At 41.7% G+C, this 24371-nt stretch overlaps 1 protein-coding gene across 1 annotated transcript in view; it reads right to left on the reverse strand.

Annotated features, from left to right (window-relative positions):
* Window positions 1-24371, reverse strand: part of AFF3 (ALF transcription elongation factor 3) — a 278863-nt gene that overhangs the window by 132313 nt on the left and 122179 nt on the right. The window contains exon 5 of the mRNA XM_075495743.1: window positions 1477-1563. Coding sequence (XP_075351858.1) covers window positions 1477-1563 — 87 coding nt within the window. The remainder of the gene's footprint in view (window positions 1-1476; window positions 1564-24371) is intronic.

A 24371-nucleotide genomic window follows, 5' to 3' on the forward strand; every position in this document is an offset into this window, starting at 1 on the left:
AGAGGATGAGAAAGTCAATATCAACCATTATTCATGTATCTTTGCCCTATGGTCTGTGGTTCTCCTATTCCTATATTTATCACAATACATTTAGTTGTGAGGAATTGCATTCATGACGGCCACACAGATACGCTGATAGGTGCATTCCTTGCCCACGCACATCTGCACGCGTGCCACGCAAGCACATCGCGTGGTGGTGATTATGGCAGAAACTGCGGAGCTGCAAGCACCACTTCGTTTTTGTCATCCATATCTGGGCACTTCATCTGCTTGTAAGCTGCTGATCCATCTATCTCCTACTGGACTTACTCTAACGTAACAAGCTTCTAGCCCGCCTACCATCTTCAATCAGCTGTCTGCCTTCAACGAGCAAATAGACAGTGAGTTATTTCCTTCTTTTTCTTTCATAACATGCCAGAGTTGTTTTGGTTTACACCCCTGGTACTTCAAAATCATGACACTCTCATCCATGGAAAAGCTGTTTTAGTGTAGGCAAATCTTGGAGGTTTCTTGGCTTTGTGGTTATAACTACTCCCTGCACTAAATTTTGCAGAATGGACTTAAAACTTACCAAAGGAGCTTGCTTTAACAGGAGAAAGGCTATAAACAGCATCAATACCATCTTTCAAGCTTGAACACTTCATGAAATATGCTTGTGGCATATAAACACTATATGGTCATACAATGTGAAATTTTTATTGGCTCTTGCATAAGATAGCTGATTTCATTCCCTCCTGACTTACCAAGTATAAACAATGTGTTTTCCCCAAGCTTGTGCTGATGAGCTTTGCCATGCCGCACTGCATCCTCCCTGGGACACACATACAAGGGTGGAGCTGGTTTCAAGGGACCATCAGCAGGACCAGTGGCCTTGGTCCCTTGAGGGACCAAATAGTTCCCCGGCAAATAATTCTGTGGCCCCTCTGGGCATCATGGCACTGGGCTGCCTGCCTCTCTAGCAAAGTTGCCCCTGAAGCCAGGTTGGTGGCAGGAGATGTACGCCCACTCCTCAGCCCCCGACTGCAGAGGCCAGTGTATTAGTAAAGCCCACCTCGGACCTCAATGGTTTCAACAAAAATCTCGGCTAGTGAAGCCAAATGAAGCAGGAGCAATGGATGCAAGCAGGAGCTTCTTGACTCGCAGCAGCTGTATGTGCCCTGAGGTACCAGTCAGGAGCCTCAGCAGGTGCCTGCAGAAGGCACCACATCTGGACGCCTGCAGTTTTGTCTTGTGGTGAGGAACCCATGACCCACACACCAGCATCAGTGCTGCTGCCAGGAGATATGCAAACAAGACCTTGTAGCCCTGCAGAGGCTGTAAGCAGGGAAAAGGCAGGGGATGCTGGCACACACATGGAGGAGGCCATCAGCACGGCATCAACCGCAGCCCAGAGACCTGACACACTTAGTTAGGGCTCATGTAGGACAGATTTTGAGGTGCAGGAGGCAAGGTTCTACATGATATTGCATGTCTTACCTTGTTTGGGAAGGGAAACTTGCTTTGTTCTGCCTTTCCTGGTGTGTGAATAGCTGACAGCGGCGGAGGCCATGAATGGGTCATCTCCTGAAAAACAACATTGTACAGCAAACTGTGTTTAGAAAGTCAATGGAACAGGAGACAATGCTATTATATCAGTAGCATGAGTGCCTGGGTAGTGGAATATTTAAGTTACTGCAGCTTCTAGGAAATGCCCGGTTTACATATAATCTAGACAATACATGAGCTACATTGATTTTTATCACAGACTCTTGAGAGCAGTTCTTAAGCACCGTTTCATTTTCCTGAATAGTTAATGCATCTTAAGTGCAAGAAGTTTGATTTTTCTGGCAAACTGCAACCACATTTTAATCATGCAATGTATTCTGGCTGGTGAGACTAACAGAAGAACTTTTTTTTCTAGTATGGGAACAGAAATTTCAGTTCATGACCAAGTAATGGGGTACACACTATGGACTAATAATGAGATAGATTTCATAGACAAGGTCAGAATGATAAATGCTTAACACTTGCTCAATGGTTAATTCCTAAAAATGCCTTTATCATTGTAAAGGAGTTGAACAAGTTCCTAACTGCAATGTGTTTGTGCCTTGCAGGACACAGGCATGTGGCAAGCCCTAAACAAGGTGTGCTGCGCTCCACCTTTGTCTCCTCCCTGTGTTGTTTTGAAGGAGATTTTTTAATAGCTAAAAACCAGATGTGGCTTGACCTGACTTGTATGCAGTCATCCCTGACACAGCTTCAGGTAGCAGGTAGACACAGGTTCAATACCATTATCATTCAAGCCTGAATGAGTTGGTCTCCAAAGCAAGGCTGCTTTTGGGGAGGTGTAAATTAAACACTTCAGACAAGAAGTTTGTTAAGAGAGAGGCTTCATATTCCTCTCTAGTGCAGGTTGTTAAAGGATGGACATGGCTTTTTGACATGTTCAGCACCAAGAGCCATAATATTTGGTACACAGTAACTTCACAGAATTAATATGAGAAATAGCACGGAGCATGACAACCCTGAAGAGTTGGCCCATAAGTTTCAAGAGCCGAAGAAGAAATAACATCCTGCCTAAGCAGGGGGCTCGCTGACACTATCAAGAGTTTGCCTGGCAGATGCTTTGCTGGGTTTTGATATCATTAGCTGACTGTGGAATTGTTTCTCAGTGATACTCCAAGGAGTCGTGCTGAGATCCACGATCAGTTCCAAAATAATACCGGAGTCATATTTCCATGACTCATTCCTTTTTTAAAGAGAAAAGAAAATGTTCTTGTTTGAAAAAAGGTGCGGGTGAGTCCCTTGCCCATCCGTGGTTGGTGCTGATGGAAGTGCTTCCTGACCCGGCACGGACTGAGCTGGGGCATTTTTTACACAGCGGAAAGTCTCCGGCTGTTCTGCCAATGAAAGGATCAGCCCTTTCAACATAGTTTATTAGTAATAAATGTCACCTTTAAAGCATTCTTGATAAACAGTTTATTTCCTAATAAAAACTGCATTCTTTTATTTCATTTGAGGCTAAAAAGTTACATGATTTATTATACTTCTGTAATCTACGTGTGTGCCTCTAATCAGAGCATCATCTGGTTTGCAGTTTCAGTATCAGAATTGCTTTGCTTTTCAGTTCTTTGAGGCAGATTGTTCATCTTATGACTTTCTTATCTGATAAGTGCCAGCAATAGCAGTATATAGTAATTTTTAATATACAGTAAGTTCTTTAAACTCAGGCAACAAAAACCACAGGCAGCCAGATTGCTGTTTGCTACAAGCACCTGGCACACGTACTATTGTTTTCAAAAGATTAAGGAATTACATATTGAGAAATATTCCAACAGTAAAGGTTTATGACAATAAATTGACAAAAAGGAGATTTGCAATGTGGACATTTAATCTTAAGCCTGTGATCTAAAAAAGTATTGCTTTCTCACCTGCTTTTCTCTGCTTTTCCCTTACAGGACCGTTTGCTTACTTTCTAGGAAATGGGACATTGTGCATATAGACTAAAGGTGTTTCCACCGGTAAAACCCCATTCCCAAACAAAGTCTTTTTCCCTACAAGTTGAGGTGCTGAGCCCAAAAGTACGCACAGGAATGAACTACGTGTCCCTTTCTTCTGAAGGGCAATGCTTTACGTTATCTCTGTCATTTGAAGAATTGGGGTAGCCAGACTGGCAATGTCTGGTGGCTTTGACCTAAAGTTATCCTACTTGTGAAATACGCTATTCAGTACTTATGATTTCCATTTGCCCAAGAAGCAGTTCCTCCAGGTTATACGGTGGCTGACCCCCACTGTCACCTTCAGTTCGTGGAAACATCTTCTAAGAAGTCTGCTATATGCCGTGCAGAAACCAATCTGTTACAGCAGCAAAGCTCTTCCCTCCCACCTTGCCTGCCTGAGTTCGACAATGATGCCTTCAGCCAGGGAAAGGACCAGAGGGCTGATTAAAAATAAGGGTGACGTTTTTTTTGACATGTCAAAACCCTTCTTCTTTTCCCCAAGATTATTTCTCATCCACACTTCAATGAAAAATGGCCTTAATGGTATTTTTTTTCAGCTAGCTTCTCTTCTCCCTTTTTACTTTGACTTGTGGTATATAATAAAGCTTTCTACATAATTTAAATTTGACGTAACCCTTTCTGACACAAAGATTTAGTAAGAACACTGATATTTGCCAGGGTTAATAACTGCCATTATCATGAATATCTGAATGTGAATTTACTAGAATAACATTTTGAGTTGTGATCATATGGTGTATTTATCACTACTCTTTGGAATTCAGACAACTATAAAATGAAATCAAATTAGGAAAAAAAAATCAGAAAACTAACATGAAAAATACCCCAAACTATAGGCTGTCACCACTGAGGAGTGGTGAGATTTAAGTGTAGTAAAATATTTTTTGCAAAGAGAAACATTAAACTATGTGCACAGTCTCCTGGCTGCCAAGAACAGAATCTCAAAAATCAGGAGAAAGGATTTAGGTGTCCAGCAAGTGTCAACACTTTGCAAGGTCAAGCAGAAACAAATCCAGAATATGTTCTGGTGTGCCGAATCTTGTGATTTTAGACTCTATCTGAAGATATTTGAGACAGATTAAAAGCACTAGTGGTGACATATGATTATATCAAGATCTTTTTTTAGTACATGGTGTGAAATGTTTGAAAATATAAGCCCAAACGGCAACTATATAACTAACTAAATAGAAAGGACTCAACTTTTATTGTTAAAATAAACTTTAATGCACAGCTTCTCTTTTCTGCTCAGCTAACGTGCCTGTCTTTGGAGTTTGGGATTGGCAGTATTGGCATAAGGCACCCACCGGACTGAAAACAATGTTTCAAATGGACTGATGAAAATTTAAATGTACTTAAGATCCTCAGCACTTTCAAGTTGGTGTTAGAACATTGATTGACACAAAAGATTTTTGAAATTAGAAAGATAAAAAAGCAGGGATTTTTTTTAGCATAAATCAAACAAAAAATAAGTTTGAAACACCTGGCACCAGAAAATGTTCCAGCCACTACAAGATAATGGTCTCATTTAAAACCAGTTTTGCTCTTTCTCCAAACTCGATTAAGTTAACCTTAAAGTCCTGAACAATGTTAATTAAAGGAAGCACGGAGAAGCCATTTGGGGACTAGCAGTGGGGAAAACAAAGATTTCTGGATCAAAGAAGGAAGCCCTGACTAGGCTGCTTAAAAATGTATGTGGACAAGCACCTGTACCCAACTGCAGGACAGCTTGTTTGAGATGACGACGACTGCCCTCCTCCTCCTGCGGCCAGATGCACAAGACCGAGGGGCAGCTCTGAGACCCCCTCTTTTGTTTTTTTTTTTTTAACACGTTTCTCCTTGTGAGGGTTGCAGTGATGTTGTTTCACACTGACATCTTTGTGGCGGTGGTGATGGCACATCTCATTCACACGCATAACGTAACTCTACAACTCTACAACTCTACTCGTCTCCACCTGTAGTAAATCAGTTTTCAGCAGTTATACATAAATGTCCAGTTTTACAAGCTATAAAGGCCCAAGCCTAGTTAATCTTAGTCGATGTGCCAACTTGGCTTTTCTTCTTACTGAAGGGAAAAACCTTCAAGTAAAGAAATCTATAGTATTGCATATCCTTGCTCCAAATTCAGTTTCCGCAGCAACAATTAAGTAACGAGACATTTCTTGTGGATTAATGACTGCTTGGCAGTGTTTTGTTTGGGGCTTTTAACCCTAGCTTGTAGGTAATTTTTCAGGAAAAGTACTGTGCAGAGGTAAATAATAGTATTCACTCTAGACTTAAGGCAATGCTTTTTATCTAGTGCCATCAATCTCGCTGTGTGGCACATGATACCAGGAATGGTTGAATTGATTCAGAAAAATTGTAATTAATAAAAACTAGGGAGACCAGTATCACCTAGATTTAAAGTCTAGCCATACGTATTATCTTGCTGTTCATTCACTGCCAAACCCAGAACTTATCATCGGGCCATTAAGAAAATTGACTGTTTAATCCTGCTCTTTGCTCGTGCTCACCTAGCCAATTTTTGATTCATAATATTTTGTCTCTCCACAGATGATGATTTAAGAAATGTTTGTAGTGTCTCATAAAGGACCCTGTCAAACACCTTTTGAAAATTGCCTTAGCTGGCTCAACTTCATCCACTGCTCTACTGACATGTCGCAGGAATTATAGAAGGATTGGTGAGACACAATTGTCCTTTGCAAATACTTTGCTGCTTAGCTCACGGGGACCGCAGACACTCTCTCTTTGTAGTTACCCACACTAAAATGAAGATTTTAGGGAAGCATTAGATATATTTATTCAGCTGGAAATCAAGGCAACACAAAGCAAATGCAGAGCTTTCCAAGGCCCTTTAGCAAGTGATCACAGGACACAGTTTGAGAACCTCTAATCCGGTTACTCTCCTGTCTTCATAAAATAGATTTTTTTTTTTTTAACACAGGAGACTCTCTCTTTAACTGCTGTCAGTTGGCAAAGATCCCTTTCAGTTCAGTGAAGCTACACTGCCACTAGCTGACAACATGGCTATGATTTTAGTGTCAAACATCCAAAGCAAAGAGTCTGACACTGAAACTTTTGGAGACTATGTTGAAGCTGACAGCATTTCACTATAATAAGGTTCCCATGAAGTGAAAAGCAAATTTTCTTTTTTTAAAATTGATTCCTCTAGTATCTGTTATTGCTGCAACTTTTCTAACCCAAACCTCAAATATACACCTGTAAAATAGAAAGATAAAGCTGTTTCCTCTTGCTTCTTTACGATGTCACTTATCCAAACGACATCTACTTAACTCTTTTTCTTCTTCCTCATATGCCCTGTAGTTTCCTTTGAGCACTTTTCCTCTTTGATAATTTTCCTCTTTCCAGTTGAGCATCTTTTATTTTGTCATTATCCTTTCAGTAACATGTTATTCAGAACCACCACCACCCAACAAAATATCTAGCCATTTTCCAGCTTCTGTTGATTCCCGTTTTACTTCCTTTCCCTCCACTTATTTGGGCAGGTTTTTATTTATAGTTAATATTTATGTCACGCATGATGCAAAATGCTTTCTAAACTGGAGATAAGTGACAAATGTGTTTTCACCCACCCACTACTGAAGGATGAAATAAGGGAACTACTATGAGCTGCCTGCCATGGAGCTGAAATAGCGGTAAGGACACCATTCACGCCGAGCTGGGTGCCAGTTCAGCACTGAACCTCAGTCAGCAGTTCTTCTGTCTCCCCTACTCCTGCTAAAATGATTTCAAGGAGTCACTTTTTTCATAGCAATCATCTGCTGCAAAACACATTCTACCACATTTCCCCTTTGGCTCCAGTCTCAAGACCCTTCAAATGCCCTGTTGCTTTCTGTAATATGAATTCCTTTCAATAGGCTTCATCGGTATAACTTCCAAAGATATATGACAATCCAGGGGAGAGGGCGTGTCAAGGAATTTTTTTGTTCTAAGAAAAGAAATAAAGGTAATTGTGTAGCTTGTGACTGCGTTATTTGTGCTGTGCTTGGTTCTTCAGACCTGCACGGATGGGCATCAGCTGAAATTGCTTGATAGAAACAGGACTCTGCGTGTGCGTGTGTGCGCGCACGCGCCTGTGGGCTGGGGAGTAGGAAAGAAAAAAAGAGAAATTAGGCCCTTGGAAAGGGAGAAGGTCAAAGATTTTGCAGACTGCAGCATTAAAGAATGTGTTCAGCATTAAATCTCCAGATGTTTGGTATCTACAGAACTAAACCATTCCAAATCATGAACATTTGCAACGTGATCTGTGGATCAATTCACTCTACAGCAAATCACAAATGCCAGTGCAGTAAGTTTCTGTTTGGAATACGTTATCTCTGCTTTAGTGGAACCATCTTGCAAATAACCTGCAACATTTAGTCAAGGTTCAGCAATCTAGGACAGATAAATGTAAAAAAAGGCTACAGATGCTTACTTATCAAACTGACTTATTTAGGTCCTTCATTGTATGATTATATTTCTTTAACAAAGAGTCTTGCAAATTTTTATTCATTTTTGGAGGACTAAATGAGCCTATAACTCCAGAAGAAGCTATGGATACCCAAGAGAAATGTGGTTTGATTCTAAGACCAAGTGTTAATTAGGGTATAACCCATGCCATGCTCTCTCATATCAGAGTTTAAGACAAAAAGATTTATCTCTAACTATCAGGAAAGGAAGAACGTGCCCCTTTACAGGTAAATCATAGAACAGAATTTAGAGGGTTTCCTTAAAAACTTTTAAATATTCTTCACTGAAATGAAATAAAAAAAAGGATAAAATTTCTCCTTTAGTCGCAATGATGAATATCTGTTCTTAGCTAAGAAGCTATGTTTTTAGATGAATGCACTGGACCATATGATATGACAAACTGTCTGAAAACCAGCCTTGCCTGGGCAAGCTGAGATGATGTGGTTAATCAAGGTACAATCTTTATTAGTGCATTAACCTCCTGCACCCAAGGACTGTGGATTCTAATTCCTGAATTGCCATGCAAGACTGATGCAGCTAGTTTTCTAGTCTCAGTTGGCAGCAAGCTAACAGAAGTGGCTAATGAAGATGAATAGCTGCCTCTTGGGAGCGGGGGGAGGAGAAAGAGGAAAGGAAAAGACCCAGGATACTTCAAGGTCCAGATCTCTGCGTGATTTCAGATAATAATGAAAAAGTCCACATAGTCGACATTTTCAGAGATCGTAACAAGCATATTAATTCTGCAGTCTGCTAACAAAGCAATGGTAGTGGCCTCAGGATTGCTCTGGAAACATTTCAAGAAGTTAAAACAAAGGCTATTGAAAATAAAGACCAGGACACTGGTCAGGGTCTTACCCTGGTTTTGATGGATGATTGTATTAATATGGACAAAGGAGCAGGCAAAAAAATGCCCAAAGCTAAAAAACAGACACATTTACTAAGGGAAACATCTGCAGTTTGGAGAAGACAAAAATACCATCACGGTAAATATTTAGCAATACTGAAATATCTTTGCCACAAATGCATGTAATGTTCTAATATAAACATCCTTTTCTTCCAGAAAAAAATACACTGCTAAATGTAAGGAGGTCATCGAAGCAAGATTTGTGGGGGAAAAAATCTACTTTTTTTGAAACTAGACAAATCTCTCACATTTCTTATTTTGTGGGAGGCTGGAAGCTTTCTGAAAGGTACATTAGTGGTCCTGGTTCACCCCCTGGACAGAAGGTGAAATAGCAGGTCATCAGTTTGGCGTAATTTGTTCTTAGTTCCAGTCTTTCATACTCCTGAAGCCAGTTTAAGAGGACTGGGGGTACCATAAAGACTTACTTGGTTCCTGGGAACGCGAGGGCTCATACAAAGAGCTCTTTTGTGCATCCGAAGTGGAGATTCACCAGTGCGTACGAACCGATAATTTTAGCTCAGCTTGTTCAGCCAACTGATGGAGTATTTCAAGCTTCACGAACTTATGGGTAACACAGTAGTGCCTGTGTGCTCTGTGCACAAGTTACAGGTGGACGTTACATGAAGTAAATACCTTGTGCTCTGGGTTGAGGTTTAAGGCGCTACCAGAACACCTTTCGGCTAATGTACCTGTGAAGGCTGCCAACCATAACAAGAAGAAAGAAAGCTTCTGTTCTGTGCTGGTACAACACACTTCTTGGTCAGTGTGAAAAGATGACAGAGAGGGTAAGAAAAGACCATAGAAAGAAAAACGTCAGAATGAAAGTATTAGAAGTTAAATTGCTGTCAAATGTGGCTCTATAAAGCATAGCTCCAAGAGGTTTTGCACTTGTGCTTTCTTAATGATATTAGATGAAATGTGCTCAATTTACAGGTGAAAATTACACCAGGCTGGGACCTTGGACTGTGGAGCTGAGCATCAAGGAAGGGACTCTCCTTCCCTTTTCCCTGCCGTAGCACAGAGAGGTTCTGCAAGGCAAAGCAGCCTGTAAATCCTTCCCGGACAACCTTGCATGGATGTGGCTGACTGCAATTAGCAAATGATTTTGTTTATGATGCTCTGACAAGTTGGGGAATCTGTTCATATACAAGTCATTTATTCTGAATGAGATTAAGAAATCAGTGTAGCACTGCGTGCTTCAGTGTATGTGAATTCAACCATCTGTTCTCAAGGTTGCATCGTGTGCCTCCTAGATCTGAATTGACAGAAAGATGTTAAATCTTGATGGTTTGTATTCTAGAAGTAGCACAGTGGCACAATGTGATGGCTGAAGCCGACAGAGACCAGCTCAGCTAAGAGTACAGAGGTGTACAGAATTGAACACAGACAAACTCATGTCCACAAATGAAGAACACCACATATACCTGGTAGACTGGGACACTGGACCCGGAAAGGAATTAGAGATCACCAGAGGACAAGCAACTGAAAATAATTTCCCAACATCTCATGCTTTTGCCCAAAGAGCTCGTTCCATCATTGTGCATTTGAAAATGGAGAAGTAAGTAGCACAGTAAAACTGATGAGGCCAATGCTGGAATAGCCCGTTTCTTTGACCACATTTCTTCAAAAATGCTGGAAATTCTGAGAAGGTGAAAAAAGGAACAAAAAAAGATCACAGATATTTGCAGAGATCAGCCCTGTTAGACTAAGAGCTACTATGCTTGATTTGCTTAAGTGTCTTCATAGGGGAAAAAAACCCCTCTAACATGACTTTCAGAAAACTTATTTGTAGCCGACTGTCAAGTGTCCCAAGGTAAAACCCCTCTACTCAACACCTTCAATACGATTCACAAGACATGACTGAAAAAATCAAGGTTGTTCATGCTTAATAGGAGTCCATGTATACAAAATTTCTGAATAGGTCTCAGTGGAAAATGTTGTCAGTTCACAAGAATAGAAAAAGATTAAAACCACTAACTTCTTGTATCATGAGCCAATGGGTAAAAGGACAAAAAGACAAATTGAGGTTAGGAAAAAAAGAACAACTTCTCGTGAGCTGGCGGTTCACTGCTGGAATGCAGTGCTACGGAAATGCCTGTCTTCATCTCTTGAAGTCTTAAGATCAAGAAAGGATGCTTTTCTGAATTATATGCTTCAGCCAAATACAAGATAATGGGCTCAAAACAGGGGAGAGTGGCTGCAGTTATCTGGCTTGTTACACAGGTCAGAACGCTAGTCAGACTGGGTGGTAAAATACACCATTCAGACTCATGCCTAAAATGTACCTAAGTGGGATTCTTGTTCTTTATTTTGGAGCTTCTTTTTCAGTCCATCAAAATCCTTAGCATTTATGGCTCTCAGTACAGGCTTTATAAGTCAAGAAAACATGTGAACCATTTGTATTCACATGTGAATGCTAGGTACTGACCACAAAAGCAGTGATTAAGAGAAAGGGATGCTCCATTGTGTTTTAGAAAAGATAGAAACAAAAGTTTGCTCTTTCCTTAGGTATCAGTAATCTATTGCCCATAATTGTCCCCTGCTGCTTTTGATTCTATAAGGTCCAGATGCATCACAATTAACCTTGGGGATTTAACTGAGGGGTCAACACGATGAAGGCATCTGCCCAACACTCTCGCTATAGTCAGCAGAAAGGCTCCAGCATGGGGCACATCAGCGGACCTAAGATCTAAAGCATCCTGTGGAAGTGACTTTCTATATTGTCTAGAGATGGAGTCCAGGTTGCTGTACTCAGTCCTAAAGTGCCTCCAACTGGGGGCGTTGAGTCTGGCCTTGTGCCCCTTGGAGCAAAGCTTTATCTCTTACATGTTTGTACGGCACCTAGCACAGAGCTTTTGATCAGTGCTGGGCCTCTGTACTTGCTACAATCACACATTCAAGTTGAGGGAGAATTCAGAGATGACTTCCTGGCAGTGCTATTATTTCAGCTAGGCTGCCCTGATACATTTTCTTAGATCATCTCTTAGGTTATGTCTCTATCTCCAAATCTGAGAGCATTACCACATTTCTGTATCTTGGTTGTCTGCATATCAGGATGAAAGTCAAGCTCTCGTAAGGCCCTCTTCCCTATCCTTATGTTTCTTGGAAACATATGTACTCAGTATGATCTTTTAATACCTTCACATTAAGAAGACATTGCTGTTCCAGAAAGGTCATCTGTGATCATCTAAAATGTTTTCCTTAAATATATAGACAACCCACTATTAGGTTTTCCAGTTTTAATGTTGTGGGTAGTGAGAAGGTTAGCCAACTGGCTATCATCTTTTTCTTCTAAAAAGTCACATTTGGATTCTGTCTCAGCTTGGAAGAGCAGTTGGATGGCAGAGGAGAGCTGAAGTGCTTGCCACCAGGCACCCAGCCTCGATCCCTGGAGTCGGGACTGGGGTGTGCAGAACAGTACTCCAGCAGGTCCATGTAGGCACAGCCACTACCCAGGGTGGCTCTTTGCCTCCTGTTGTCTTCAGTAACGCACATGCCCTCCTTCCCCTGGTAGGCGTAGAGGAAAGAGGGTCTCCGTACTACCAACCTCTCGCCCTGGGGCCTGGGGAATGAGCCCTGGCCAGAAGTGGGAGCCAGGTGCAAACATCCTCCTCCTCCCTTCAGCGCTCCCCAGGCAAAATTCCCCTGGATTCTCCTGGAGAATCAGCCACCCACACTGGAAAAAATCCAGCGAGGTGGCAAAGCGGGGCTTGGTGCTAGAGCCAGAGGCTGGTGGGCCTGCTCCAAGGCTCTTTGCGATGTAAAAGGCTGGCCAGATCCTGCTGCACTTGGAAAAGTGAGTTAATAGCACCTTCTTTTCCCCATGTGTAGTCCAATTCCTATGCGTATATGTAGGTTATAATCTTTGTGGGATGAGCACTGTCTTGTAGCATGTACATGGCACTGTGCATACTTAGGCTATGATTTTGTTCAGAAGTTGCTAAGAGGTTTTGTTGACTTTTACAGTGGTAAAAATACCAGCACAAGTGGGCAGACATTTGGAGGATAGTCCCTATTATTTGTAGGATAAATTACTGGATAACTTTGGGACTTAATTGGCAGTAAAAAACAAAGGTTGCACAGTGCAATGGTAGAGGTTCTCTACCAAGGACATTTTATCCTCTACCAAGGATAAAACATGTAGTTGAACCTCCTCAGAACTACTGCTGCACCTTGAACTGCTGAATTTAGTGATCTGTGAATTGACAGGAACTTTTGTGGACAGGATCATTTGACAGTATTTTAGATGGGTGAAATGATTTTTTTTTCTTTTTGACATCTTCTGGTGTTGATGTTTGAAGGATTTTGTCCAAAATATGTGTCAAAAGCATATGGGATAGGAAAAGAGAAAGAAAATATGTACTGGAAGACTCCTCAAAACAGCTGAAGAATTTAGTAGAGAATTCCCAGTGGATGCACTCTCCCTCCAAAGTCTCTCAAGCACTTCTGAGATCCCCATCCATGCACGCCATGAACCCTGTCCAATGCAAACTGGATGCAACACGGCTGGAGGTTTCATTGTTGAGAGCAGAGGCAAAAATAAAGCCCGGAAAATGATAACACCCATGTCCTGCTGCTATGTTCCAGTCTTTGCATGGCTTATTGAGGCAAAAGCAGACACTCAGGGCCTTTTGCATCACAGTAAATGGTTTGGTAAGCACAGCACACTGGGCTCCTGTTATAATAATTTTTATCTGTTTTGCAGAGTCAAAGCAACAAATCAGCAGGTACAAACAAACTATTTTTTTTACATTAATCTGCAGGTTGTTTTGGATGTTTAGCAGAGAAGTCCTGTGGCAGGGCCAATCAGAAGGTGAGCGCACGGGGCACTGCCCCTGTTTGCAGAGCTGGCACAATCACAGTCCCCGCACTCCAGAGGCTGCAGGTTCTTACTGCGGCAGCCTCGGAAAAAAGATCCAGACCTGCACCCTGAAAAGACTGGCAAGGGTGGGGAGAGAGCTTGAGGCCAGTCCCTTGTTGCTGTGTAGAAATATGTTGTGGGAGCCCTTGCGAGGGCGTTATGCACAGGCAGGGAGCCTGCCCAGGCTGCCGCTGCTCACCATCATGTTCTGGGGACCCAATGCCAGGAGCATGAAATGGCACTTGCCACTTTGCCCCGCTACATGGGGTGGCCTTTGGGAAGCCGTCGGAGGCAGGGAGAGCCCCTTTGTTTGCTCCAGTTGTCCCTAGGCAATCTGGCATTTCTTGTTAAAACTGATTTTAAATTGTGCTTCACTCTAGCTGCAAATAAGCCCATGGAGCAGTGAAGGAGACCATTCTTTAGCTGGGCAATTCACACTTATCTAGTGTTTATATTAAGTGGGTTCTTTAAAGCTATCATTGTCTCAGGCTCTGTCTGCTTTAAGCCCTGAAACAATATTTAGTGCTTATTGTACACACTGGCTTTCATTTGCAAGGTATTCTGCAAACCTGAATTAAGCATCCCAGCACTCTTGTAATCTCTGTAAGTACTGTACTATTATTATGAGGTAAAACACATAAAACTGGAATTAAGGTTGAAAGAATCTTGAGTCAGAAAATCCCTTAAGAAAATCCCTGTCCCAGCACAAATGGTACCGAGGGTGACAAAGTCATTCTGTGACTCCACTTGGAAAAAATAGTAGAAGGTAAGAAAATATACACTGAAGCCTTAACTCTGCTCCTAAGCATGTGTTCTGGCTTCCTCCATTATACCGTTTATTTCATTAAGAAGCAGAGTAACACTAGTATCTTATTCATTATTGTAGGCATTGTCTGCATAAGAAATTTGCATATATTTTTAAAAAAGCAATGGTTTTAAACCACTTTAACTAAACCCAAATACATTTAGATTTATCTAAAATGGTTAAACCCAAATCAAATGAATGGAAAGAAAAAGAAACAGATCTTTGAAACAGTTCGCAAGAAGACTGGTTATGAAACAATTAAACTTGAACTGATGAAACACCTGTATGTACAGAAAGCCTACACGGACTGGCGTACCACGCTGCCTCACCATTTCTAGGTATTCTCCGCCGATGTTGTATCAGGCTCTCAGTACAACGACAGCTTGGTTTTACAGCTAGAATGTTATGAAAAATGATGCTAACAAAAGTTTTTACAACTGTCTAAAACATTCCTCAAGATGTTTGCCAGCAAACAGTAGGTGATTATGAAATTATAGGCTGCATCATGACAGAGGCACGCAAGGAAGCAAGATGGTTAAAATGCTTGTTTATTATTGAGCTTTAACTACCCATGATTTACTTAACCACTTTACAGCGAAATTAACATTCTTTTGCTGTCATTTAAAAAAATGAGGATGTATATATTTTCTTTTTTTTTAATCTCCTAGAAATCATGTGGAAAAATTAAAGTAATACATAAAGAAAAAGGAAACAGGACATACCATTACCACTTTTTAATTATGTTACCTATTTTTTAGAGAGCAGGCAATCAGGAACAGCTGCCTTAGCATTGGAAATCTAAAATATTAAAAGTCATGAAAGGTTGCTTTGTGGCAGCAAATGTTAATTTCTTTTGATTTCTCTTCATGAGAACCATCAAACTGCAATTCACTGCAATAAGAAGGTCCACATAATGTCTACGTACCAATTAATTCCCACTTAAGCCTTCAATGACTTTCCTACCCAGGGAAGGGTTTCCCTCCTGTTGATTAAAGGTAGTCCTTTAGGTCAGTTCTTTCTTTACTTTGAAAAAGTTTCTTAGTAAAACAAAGCAGTGGATATATCTTTCAAAACTTTAGTATACGTAGAATCCCATCAGAAGAAAGATCACAACATAAGAGCTTTTTTCCCTACCAGCAATAAAAGCATAAATAAGGAACACCCTCAAAATGAAATGGAGACAGTTGGAGATTACTACAATGGTAAAAGAGCACTGCAATCATGAACGTTTCATGCTTGTTGTGTGAGAAAAATGGGATCCTGGAATTATGCCAGGCGGCTTAAAATAATCTGCATGGGCAAGGCAATTGCATCCAACCGGTGTATGTTGAGAGGAGAAACGATCATCTAGAGGTGACTCAACGAAGGCAACTCTGTGTTCAGAATAGCAGCCATAAAAAATACCAGTGGTACAAACCCGGTCCGCCCCCAGTGCAAGTGCTGAATTATGTCAACCGAAGGGAACTCTGGTTACAGCAAGGCAAAGCAGAGTGGCCTGCCAGGGGTTTTGCCAATTGTTCAGCAAACAGAAACACTCATGATAGCCGTGCGCAAGACAGCCTGAAGTTTTAAGGCAGAGCATGTTATAAAGTGAGATGAGAAAAGATAAAAACCGTACTTTCAAATGAATCCTTTAATGCCAACTAGCAGTAAAGCTTTTAGTAGAGTCTGTTTGGTTTTATTGATAGGTTCAATGTGTTGAATCCCTATCCATATTTTAGCCCCAGTGCCTAGATTCACATCACCATTGGTTTCTGATGCTTAATCTCATTAGTACAGCTATTTGTATTGATATACCCTATAAGGTTGCTAATACTACCTTAGCTAAGTGTTATTTATTGTATCTGTATATACAACAATATTAACACAGTCAAGCATCAGCATTGGCACTTGAGGGCACCATTAAATTCACCCAGTGTTCAGCGAGAGATTTAATGATGGATTTAATAGTATTAAATAGGAAAAAATGCCCTTGGCCTTTACATTCTCATTTAAAAACATATGAAAGAGTAGTAATTCAGGCAGTTATACTTCCTTCAAAGATCTTCCTTTAAATCATGCTCAGCAATATGAGATCAGCTGTACTTTGGCTGTTATTGTATCTTGACCAAAGACAGCAGCCCCTGGCCTATCAGAATTACCAAACTGTTGGCAAATTCAGCTCAAGTTCCTATGTCAAATATGGGTGAGTTTACTGCTAAAACAATGAAGACAAAGATCAGTGGAAAATTAGCACAATGGTGTGGCCTGTGAGCTACATTACAGAGACTTCTGTTAGCAACAAATGTAAGCAGAGCCATGAAATAACTGGACGTTAGGTTTTTATGCTGATTTTTTTTCATGGAATATAAATAGGTTGGGGCTTTTGTGCAGTAGTGTGCCTGCTGAATTTTCCCATAGCTTTTAGGTGCATTTACCTTGCTTTCTTTCAGTCTCCAGGTGCCTGTTACTGAATGGACCTACCCATGTTCTCTAGCCCATCAACGAGAGAATTTCACCCAAGAAAGGCATGTGAATGGCTTTTTTTCTGTCTCTGAAGCAATTGCACCCTTTAGGTCGAAGGAACTAGGGCTCCGTCCGACACCGGAAACTTTCTTCGTACGCTGCCCAGCCAAGTCTGTCCCCTTGAGTTCAGTTTGAAACCACCAAGCGGGTGGAAGAAAAATGTCGGAAGACAAAGATGCTCTCTACGTGACCCTTACCAGTGATTAGAGGGTCACCTAAGCACCTGTGAGTTCTTCTTAAGCTTGGAAACTGTGGGCCATATGTGCAGGCTCTCAGTGACTTCCATATGTAGAACTGAATTTATATTACTATGAATGAGCAACTGTTCAGTTGTAGGCTTTTTTTTACATATTTTCAGTGTCTATCATGAAAAAGATTATGCAAACACTTATACTAGCAATATGAATACTGACAATTAAAAGATAACAGTAAAACCATCATATTTGAATTTGAAACCAAATTAAAAAAGTTTTTTTCAGCAATTTTGGCATTAAAGAGAATATGGATCAAATCAAAATTATACTTCCACACATATGGGTAATAACACTTAAAACTAGATCCTTAGCAGCAAATCATGCAAAAAAACAACAACAAAAAAAGCCCAAGTGACTGCTTATCAGGGAACATTCACATTTTCCTCTGAAATTTCCCTGCTTGTGAATAGTTCTACCAACACAGCTACTGGGGCATTTTGAACAAACTCACTATATTACATCTCACAAGATAATGCACCTAGTTTAAAGCATGAGTTATGCAACAGAGACAAAGAAAGGGACAGGCCATTCTCATTTCCTCACACATCCAGACACACGGGATTAATTACGGAGCATTATATAAATGTGGATGTGTTTGATTCCACAATGCTTTCCAAAACAAGGGTAAAATATCGCTGACGTTCAGCCACATCACTGGTGGGAAAAGGCCATATAGGGTACACAGTTCACTGCACAACAGTAAGGGGATGGGGAGTAGGTTAAAGGAAGTATTATCCAAGGATGAGAACAAATCCCGTTTCTTATCAGACAAGCCCCCAGGTCTCTGATGTCATTTCAGAACATGGGTCTTCGGCTGTTACAGGTACAGCTAACATCCTCGTACGATGAAACATACGCTTCTCAGTTTATCTGTTTCAGAAAAATGAGCCAATACAGAACACTAGATTCCTGTTTGTGCCATTAGAGCCAGGATTCCTGCATCCACTTGCACATTCTCATGGTTTTGGAGCATGAGACCTTGAGTGGATCCACAGCTAAGGCTTAGTTTATACATCTGTAAGTGTGGTGCATATGTAATATGCATATTTTGCACAGTTATTTTGGATAATGAGGAAGTAATTTTTAATTAATTTTTAAAAAAAGGATCTTAAGTGGTAAGGTTTGCTGGGAAAGTACCAGTTACAGGTACCACAGAGCAGTTTTCTCTTGCAATCGACAATGAGATTTATTTTTTTTTTATCATCTCTAACAGCAGGCAATCCAGTATTAGGCATTCCTGAAATGGCTTTGTAGCACTTTGCCATCTTTGGATGAGATACTTGTGGTGAGTCTTTCAGATGCTCTAAGTTTTACTTCTGTCTATGGGTGCTCAGAGACAGCTCCTGTTGAAGTCAATGGAAGCTGAATGCCCATAAAAAGGAAAAAAAAGAAAGTTTACTAGTGGCAGTAAGGATTTAAAAATGCTTGAGTAGGCAAAATCCCTTCCTCAAGCTGGCTGCTAAAATGATACTCTTTTAAGAGACTGAAAAGGTTCATCTAGAATTTGCTCCGTTGGTTAAATAATACTTACACAGGTTTTTGCATGCCGATTATGTATCAATTATTGTATAATTGCATCATTACTTTAATTAGATTAAACTACATAATTGGGATGTCTAATTACAGAATTGGGGGGGGGGAAGGTAACTTACTCGACGTTAACTGTGGTTCTTGAAGAGGGGCTGTCCACACAGAATTTGCTCCAGGGGCAAGTTTCTGGTGCAGAAGACACTGGTTTCCTCTACAGTGGCCACACCTGAGGCAGCCCCAGGTGCTCCATCCCCACCCAGACCCTTTCAGGAGCACCAGCAGTGAGGTTGTCATGGGGAGGCCATTTACCGCTTGGTACCTCACCAGTGAGGTACGCCAGAGCGCTGGGCTCCAAGTCAGCAGGGAGGGGAGGTGGGTCGTGGAGTCTGTGTGGAAAACTCTGTGAAAAACCACAGTCAGTGCCGAGGAAGCTGCTCCGCTCCTCCAAGTGCTGGTCCACAGAGACCTCATTCTTCATAACGAACAAGATGCATTTTAAATCCAGATGTGGGAGGAGAAATTTTACCTAAAGGACGATGGGGGACAACTTTAGCAGCACTGGCCTCTGATTTACCAACTGGAACTGAGGACTTGGAGAAGTAAATGAGCAAACAAAGCATTAGGAAGCAGGTCTGAATACCTCGCCAAACGAAGGAGAATGGGCTCTGTCTGGAGGATACTCTTTAGTAACCCATGGGAAATAGGAATACAGTACAAAATTTACCTGGACAAGTCTGCATAGGAATAAATTTGCTGCTAACCATTTCAGACTGAACACCCAAGCAATTCTGGGGGGTCACCCAAATGTGCCAATCCTATACGCGTTAAAGACATAGACCTCTCACTGTCTTATTTTGTTGTGGGTGGACTGAGATTTTGGGGAAGAAAACATGTAGAAGGTTGAACTGACGGAGTTGGAGATCAATGCGAGATCTGCAGAAGTCTCTAAAACTATCTGCAGGTTGTGACATAATCTAAACACATTTCCAGTGCTGAACTTACATTGTGTCTGGTCTTTATTGAAAGCTCTCAGAAGAATGAATGCTATAGGGTGGTGAAGTGATGATAATTTTTTTCCCCAATATACAGGTTTTAAAGGTTCACTTCTGTACCTTCAGAAGACATAGTAAGAGCCTGTGAGGAACTCCATCCTGAAGCTGGAATGGGCTGGTAAGGTGGGGAGACCCCTGTGGGAGAAATGCCCCATGAGAGGTGAAGCTACAGCGATATAATTTTTGGCAAAGGGACCTAAGATTTGTCAGTTCTCCAATCTTTTGAATTTAGGAAACAATTTCAGATGAGGCTGAACTTTGTCCATCAAAGGATGAGGCAGGGGGTGGGCAAGCCAACAGGTCCTGGATCTCTCCACCGTTCTCTAGGAAAGGCTCCTCTCAGGCTGTTGCAAGCCATGTTGAAATGCCAAGATGAAGGGTCCCTCCCAGCTAGGAACACAAGGTCTCTGCAAATAATCTCACTTTGGGATGTGAAACTACATGATAATTGTGAATGGGATGTGTAAATGCCTAGTTATGGTCTAGACTCCTGGTCTGGACCTGCTCAGCAAAGCACCCCAGACACCAAAAGAGCAGTTCCTGCCCCAAAGCACTGGCAGTCCAAATACATGCAATGAAACTCAAGATGCATGCAGACAGAGGAAGCAATATAAGGAAACAATGACTTAATTTTAGTCTTAATCTCACTAAGATTATGTAACAGTATTTTGGCAGCCCAGCTGCTACTAGGCATATTTGCTATTTTTATTTTTTTTTCCTAGAAGTATCACAGCACATTTAACAAGTGGGCTGATCAAAGGCATCATCCACCTCTGTATCCTAACAAAGAGATGATAAGTAAGTTGGGGCAAGACCAGCAAGGGCCAAGAAATGCCATGTTTGACAATATAGGAAAATGGACGCCAGCAAAAGCGTCCCATGGTTGAAGCTGCAGGTTGGCTCAGCGTTCCTTCTTTTTTTTTTTTTCCCCTGGCAACTCGGACTGAAATGAAAGTGGCAAGACCAAAAACATCATGACATGAGCTGGTGAGACCCTGCTGTTGGGCTCCAACAACAAAGCTGATAGATGTATTCTGACTGAGCTGATCAGAGAGCTGCTGGGAAGCAATCCAGTCCATACACTTCTTACATTCAGCTTTGTAGAGGGTTCTGGACTTGGCGCTAAGATGTTTTGAAGAGTGTTGGCCAAAAAACCTCGGACTATCAGGTGTCGGCTGGCACCAGGTGTCAAATTTGGCTCTGGTTTTGGGAGACTAAGATTCACAGAAAGGCAACAGACAGGGCTGGCAAATTCATCACGTTGGAGAAACAAAATTATCCTGATCCTGCCTACTTGAGTTTTCTAAGAATTATGGGCATCCAGAGAGTCAGTGGGGAAGCAGAGAATTTACTGGAGTAAAACATCCAGTTTTTTTTAATGAGGTGCATAGCAAATAGAAGTTGGTAACATGGCTCTTCCTGGTCATGGAGATTTTTTTCATCCACAAATCCCTGTAGAGCTCTGAAAAGCTGAGTTGACGGGGTAGGGCATTTTACAGACCATGCCAGTGGGTGACAGCCAGAAATATGCATCGTCTTGAAAGACATGTGTCTCCTTGACAATATGGAAAAAAACCCCTTGTTCCCCAGGACCCAGGTGAAGTGTTCCGTGGCTGTAAGGGCACAGGGCTAAGGTTGCCTGTCAGCACCTGAACGCTCCTGGAGTGGGGACTGGGTGGTTTGCAGTTTCATGCCTGGCGGTGAGTTTCAGAGGAAGGCTGTCACTTCACCTCCTAAGCTGACCACCTGCAGATGAACATGAGGAGAGATACTGTGGTAGCTGGGAGAGGAGGCCGATAGGGAATCCTGCGGCACATCTGGCCTGCTGACCAGCCAGGAGAGCCTTTCCGAAGCAATGAGAGCCAGTGGATCTATAGTCTGTTTGGAAACCAGCGCTGAATTTTTTATAAACCAGTGAAATAATGTACAATGTAGGTACGGGACATGATGTGGCACGTGAATTGGAGGCTCATCTTCTGTTTTGTTCTGGGGTATCTTCCATTTTGTTCTGGAGTTGTTGGGTGAGAACTAACAGCTTTTTCAGTGCTCACAGGTGTGCTCTTGTTGTCCCGTGGCACCGTCTGGTTAATTCTTTAACCTGAATGTGGATTAAGAGAGAATTCTCTGTCTTTTGCATGGAGAAACAACAGGTGATTAACTGAGCCAACTCAGCTACCTGTGGCAGAAATTTCCCATGAATGAAACCATCATCCAGTTAAGCTGATTCTGACCAATATCCGAGTTCAGTGGCCATGAGGGGATGCAATCACCTTTGCAGGGGTTTCTATAAAGACCAAAGGAGCTAACCAGAGATCAACTGGCAAAACTGCTCAAACAAAATATGACTTTATGGTTAAACAGATACTAAAAGAGAGGCTGATCCCCCAAACTCCTTTCTTCTCTGAAATGGAAGGAAGGTTCCTCTGGACACTGGCAACATTTCTTGGACTGCAGTGAGTTGCATCCATTTTAACAGTGTCTCCTCAGAGAGATCAGAGATGGGGGGCAAAGGAATTAGACCCAGCTGGTCAGGTTGGATATTCATCACTTGCTATTATCAGGGTCAGCCAGTGGTGCGGAGCAGAGGAATTGCTAGTGGGAAAACAACGCTAATGTTTTCACTAATTATGTTGGAGGAACAGAGCTAAAGTTGTTGTATGATCCAGGGGCCCAAATGTTAAAGGCAAATTGTGTGTTTAGAAGCAATGGAAGAGCAGTGTGAGGCCACCCTATCCCTTCCCTTGCAAGTTACAGGGAAACAGGTAGGGTGCAAATGGAACCACATGGTTGTTCAGGAATAGCCCAGTGTGTTCCAGGGTTGAAATCCACGTGTAGGCAGTTGTTCAAGAGTGAACAGGTAACTATCAGTTTTAAAATGCTGTCAAAATTATTTGCAGACACTTTTTAGGAAAGTGCATTGATTGATTGTGAAGTTAAACATTTTGGCCTTTGCAATTTCTTTTCTTTCATTTACAACTTCACCTATTAAAATTTCACAGAACTAATTAGTCCCATTATAAATTAATTATTTGCACATTTTTCCTTTAAAAAATAGGCTTTAGAGCATAACGAAGTCTTATATCTATTTTTAACTCTTCTACAGCTTAAAAAATAAGAGAGTGAACTTCTTTCATGTTTCTTTCCCTCCTCCCCTCCTCTGGAGCACATGCCTTTAGAAATAACTGCCCTGATACCACATGCCAAATTATATCTTCCAAGGGAGAGGTGAGACGAAATCCCATTGATTTACCGGTTGTTGTTGTGTGGGTGTGTACTGAGGAACAGCATTTTTAAAGGCTTTTAGTGTGCCAGCTTTTATCCAAAACAGCTTAATTAAAACCTGATATTATAACAGTACCATTTGCCCCAAAATGAACAGTAGCTGTACCAACCACCACTGCATTAAGCCTGGTTAATGAAAGTAATTACAATATGCTAGTAACAAAGGTATGAGGGATGAGGATAATAAAGAGCCATTTGCTGCACGCGGAGGTCTGCGGAACCCCCCGGTTCCCCCCTTGCCTGGTGCTGGCAGCCCCTCCACGTGCCCTGGCTCCACGTGAGCCTGCGGAGGCATCTGGGGGGGGCCACGTGCCAGAGCCACCCCTGCCTCTGGGGAGCACATATGGCCCCGGCAGACAGCTCTCCAACTCAAGGAAGCTCGGGAGGAGTGGTAATGAAGGGAATAAATGCTGGCACTCGGAAAAAAAAAAAAATGTTATTTTGTTGTGTGGAAGATATTTGCGAGCGATGCTGCCTGTTATTACCAACTGCGTTTTTCTGAAATAGATTTGCCTTCTCCAGGCGAGAATGAAGTGAGGTGATGAAGTCAGCTCGGTCCCGTAAAGCCCCGAATCTTGCACAGCCTGACCCAAGCCGAGGCAAAACTGCCCCCAGATTTGGAAATGCTAATATAGCAGGAGTTCGCAACAGAACCATGCTGAAGCAGGAGCCATGGATTATTTTGAAGAGAGAAAGAAAGGAGTTTTAAAGGGCTTTTTTAGATCTCTCCCAGAACACCCTAGGTAGCCCCTGCTTTTTGTTGTTGCTATTTTTTTAAGCCTAGCTGTCATAGGCCATATCTTAAATACACCACCACTCAAATTACTTCTCTGATTTTGAATCCCCAGTGAAGGGAAACGCATGGCTCCCTGCATGAAAACAAATGGCAATGAAGGGGGAAACTAAAGATTAGTGCTAATGCACATGCTTCAGGTTTCAACCCCAAATTCAGTTAGTAAAAAAACTGTTATATTTCTCCAAAACCTAACGGACGAAACCTCAATTAATAGATATCCGAGGAAGCAGGATAAGATCAATAACAGAGCTAATTTTGCAGAATTAAGGAGCAACATGAAGATTTTTAACGAGGAAGCAGACACCTTTGCAATAACTGCACTATGATATGTTGCCTAGCAACAAGATATAAAAATGATGTATAACGCCAGTAACTTCTTTCACATATGAAAACAGCACCCTACCAAGACAGCTTCATA

The sequence above is a fragment of the Mycteria americana genome, chromosome 1 (assembly GCF_035582795.1).
Source record: "Mycteria americana isolate JAX WOST 10 ecotype Jacksonville Zoo and Gardens chromosome 1, USCA_MyAme_1.0, whole genome shotgun sequence".
Taxonomy (NCBI): Eukaryota; Metazoa; Chordata; class Aves; order Ciconiiformes; family Ciconiidae; genus Mycteria; species Mycteria americana.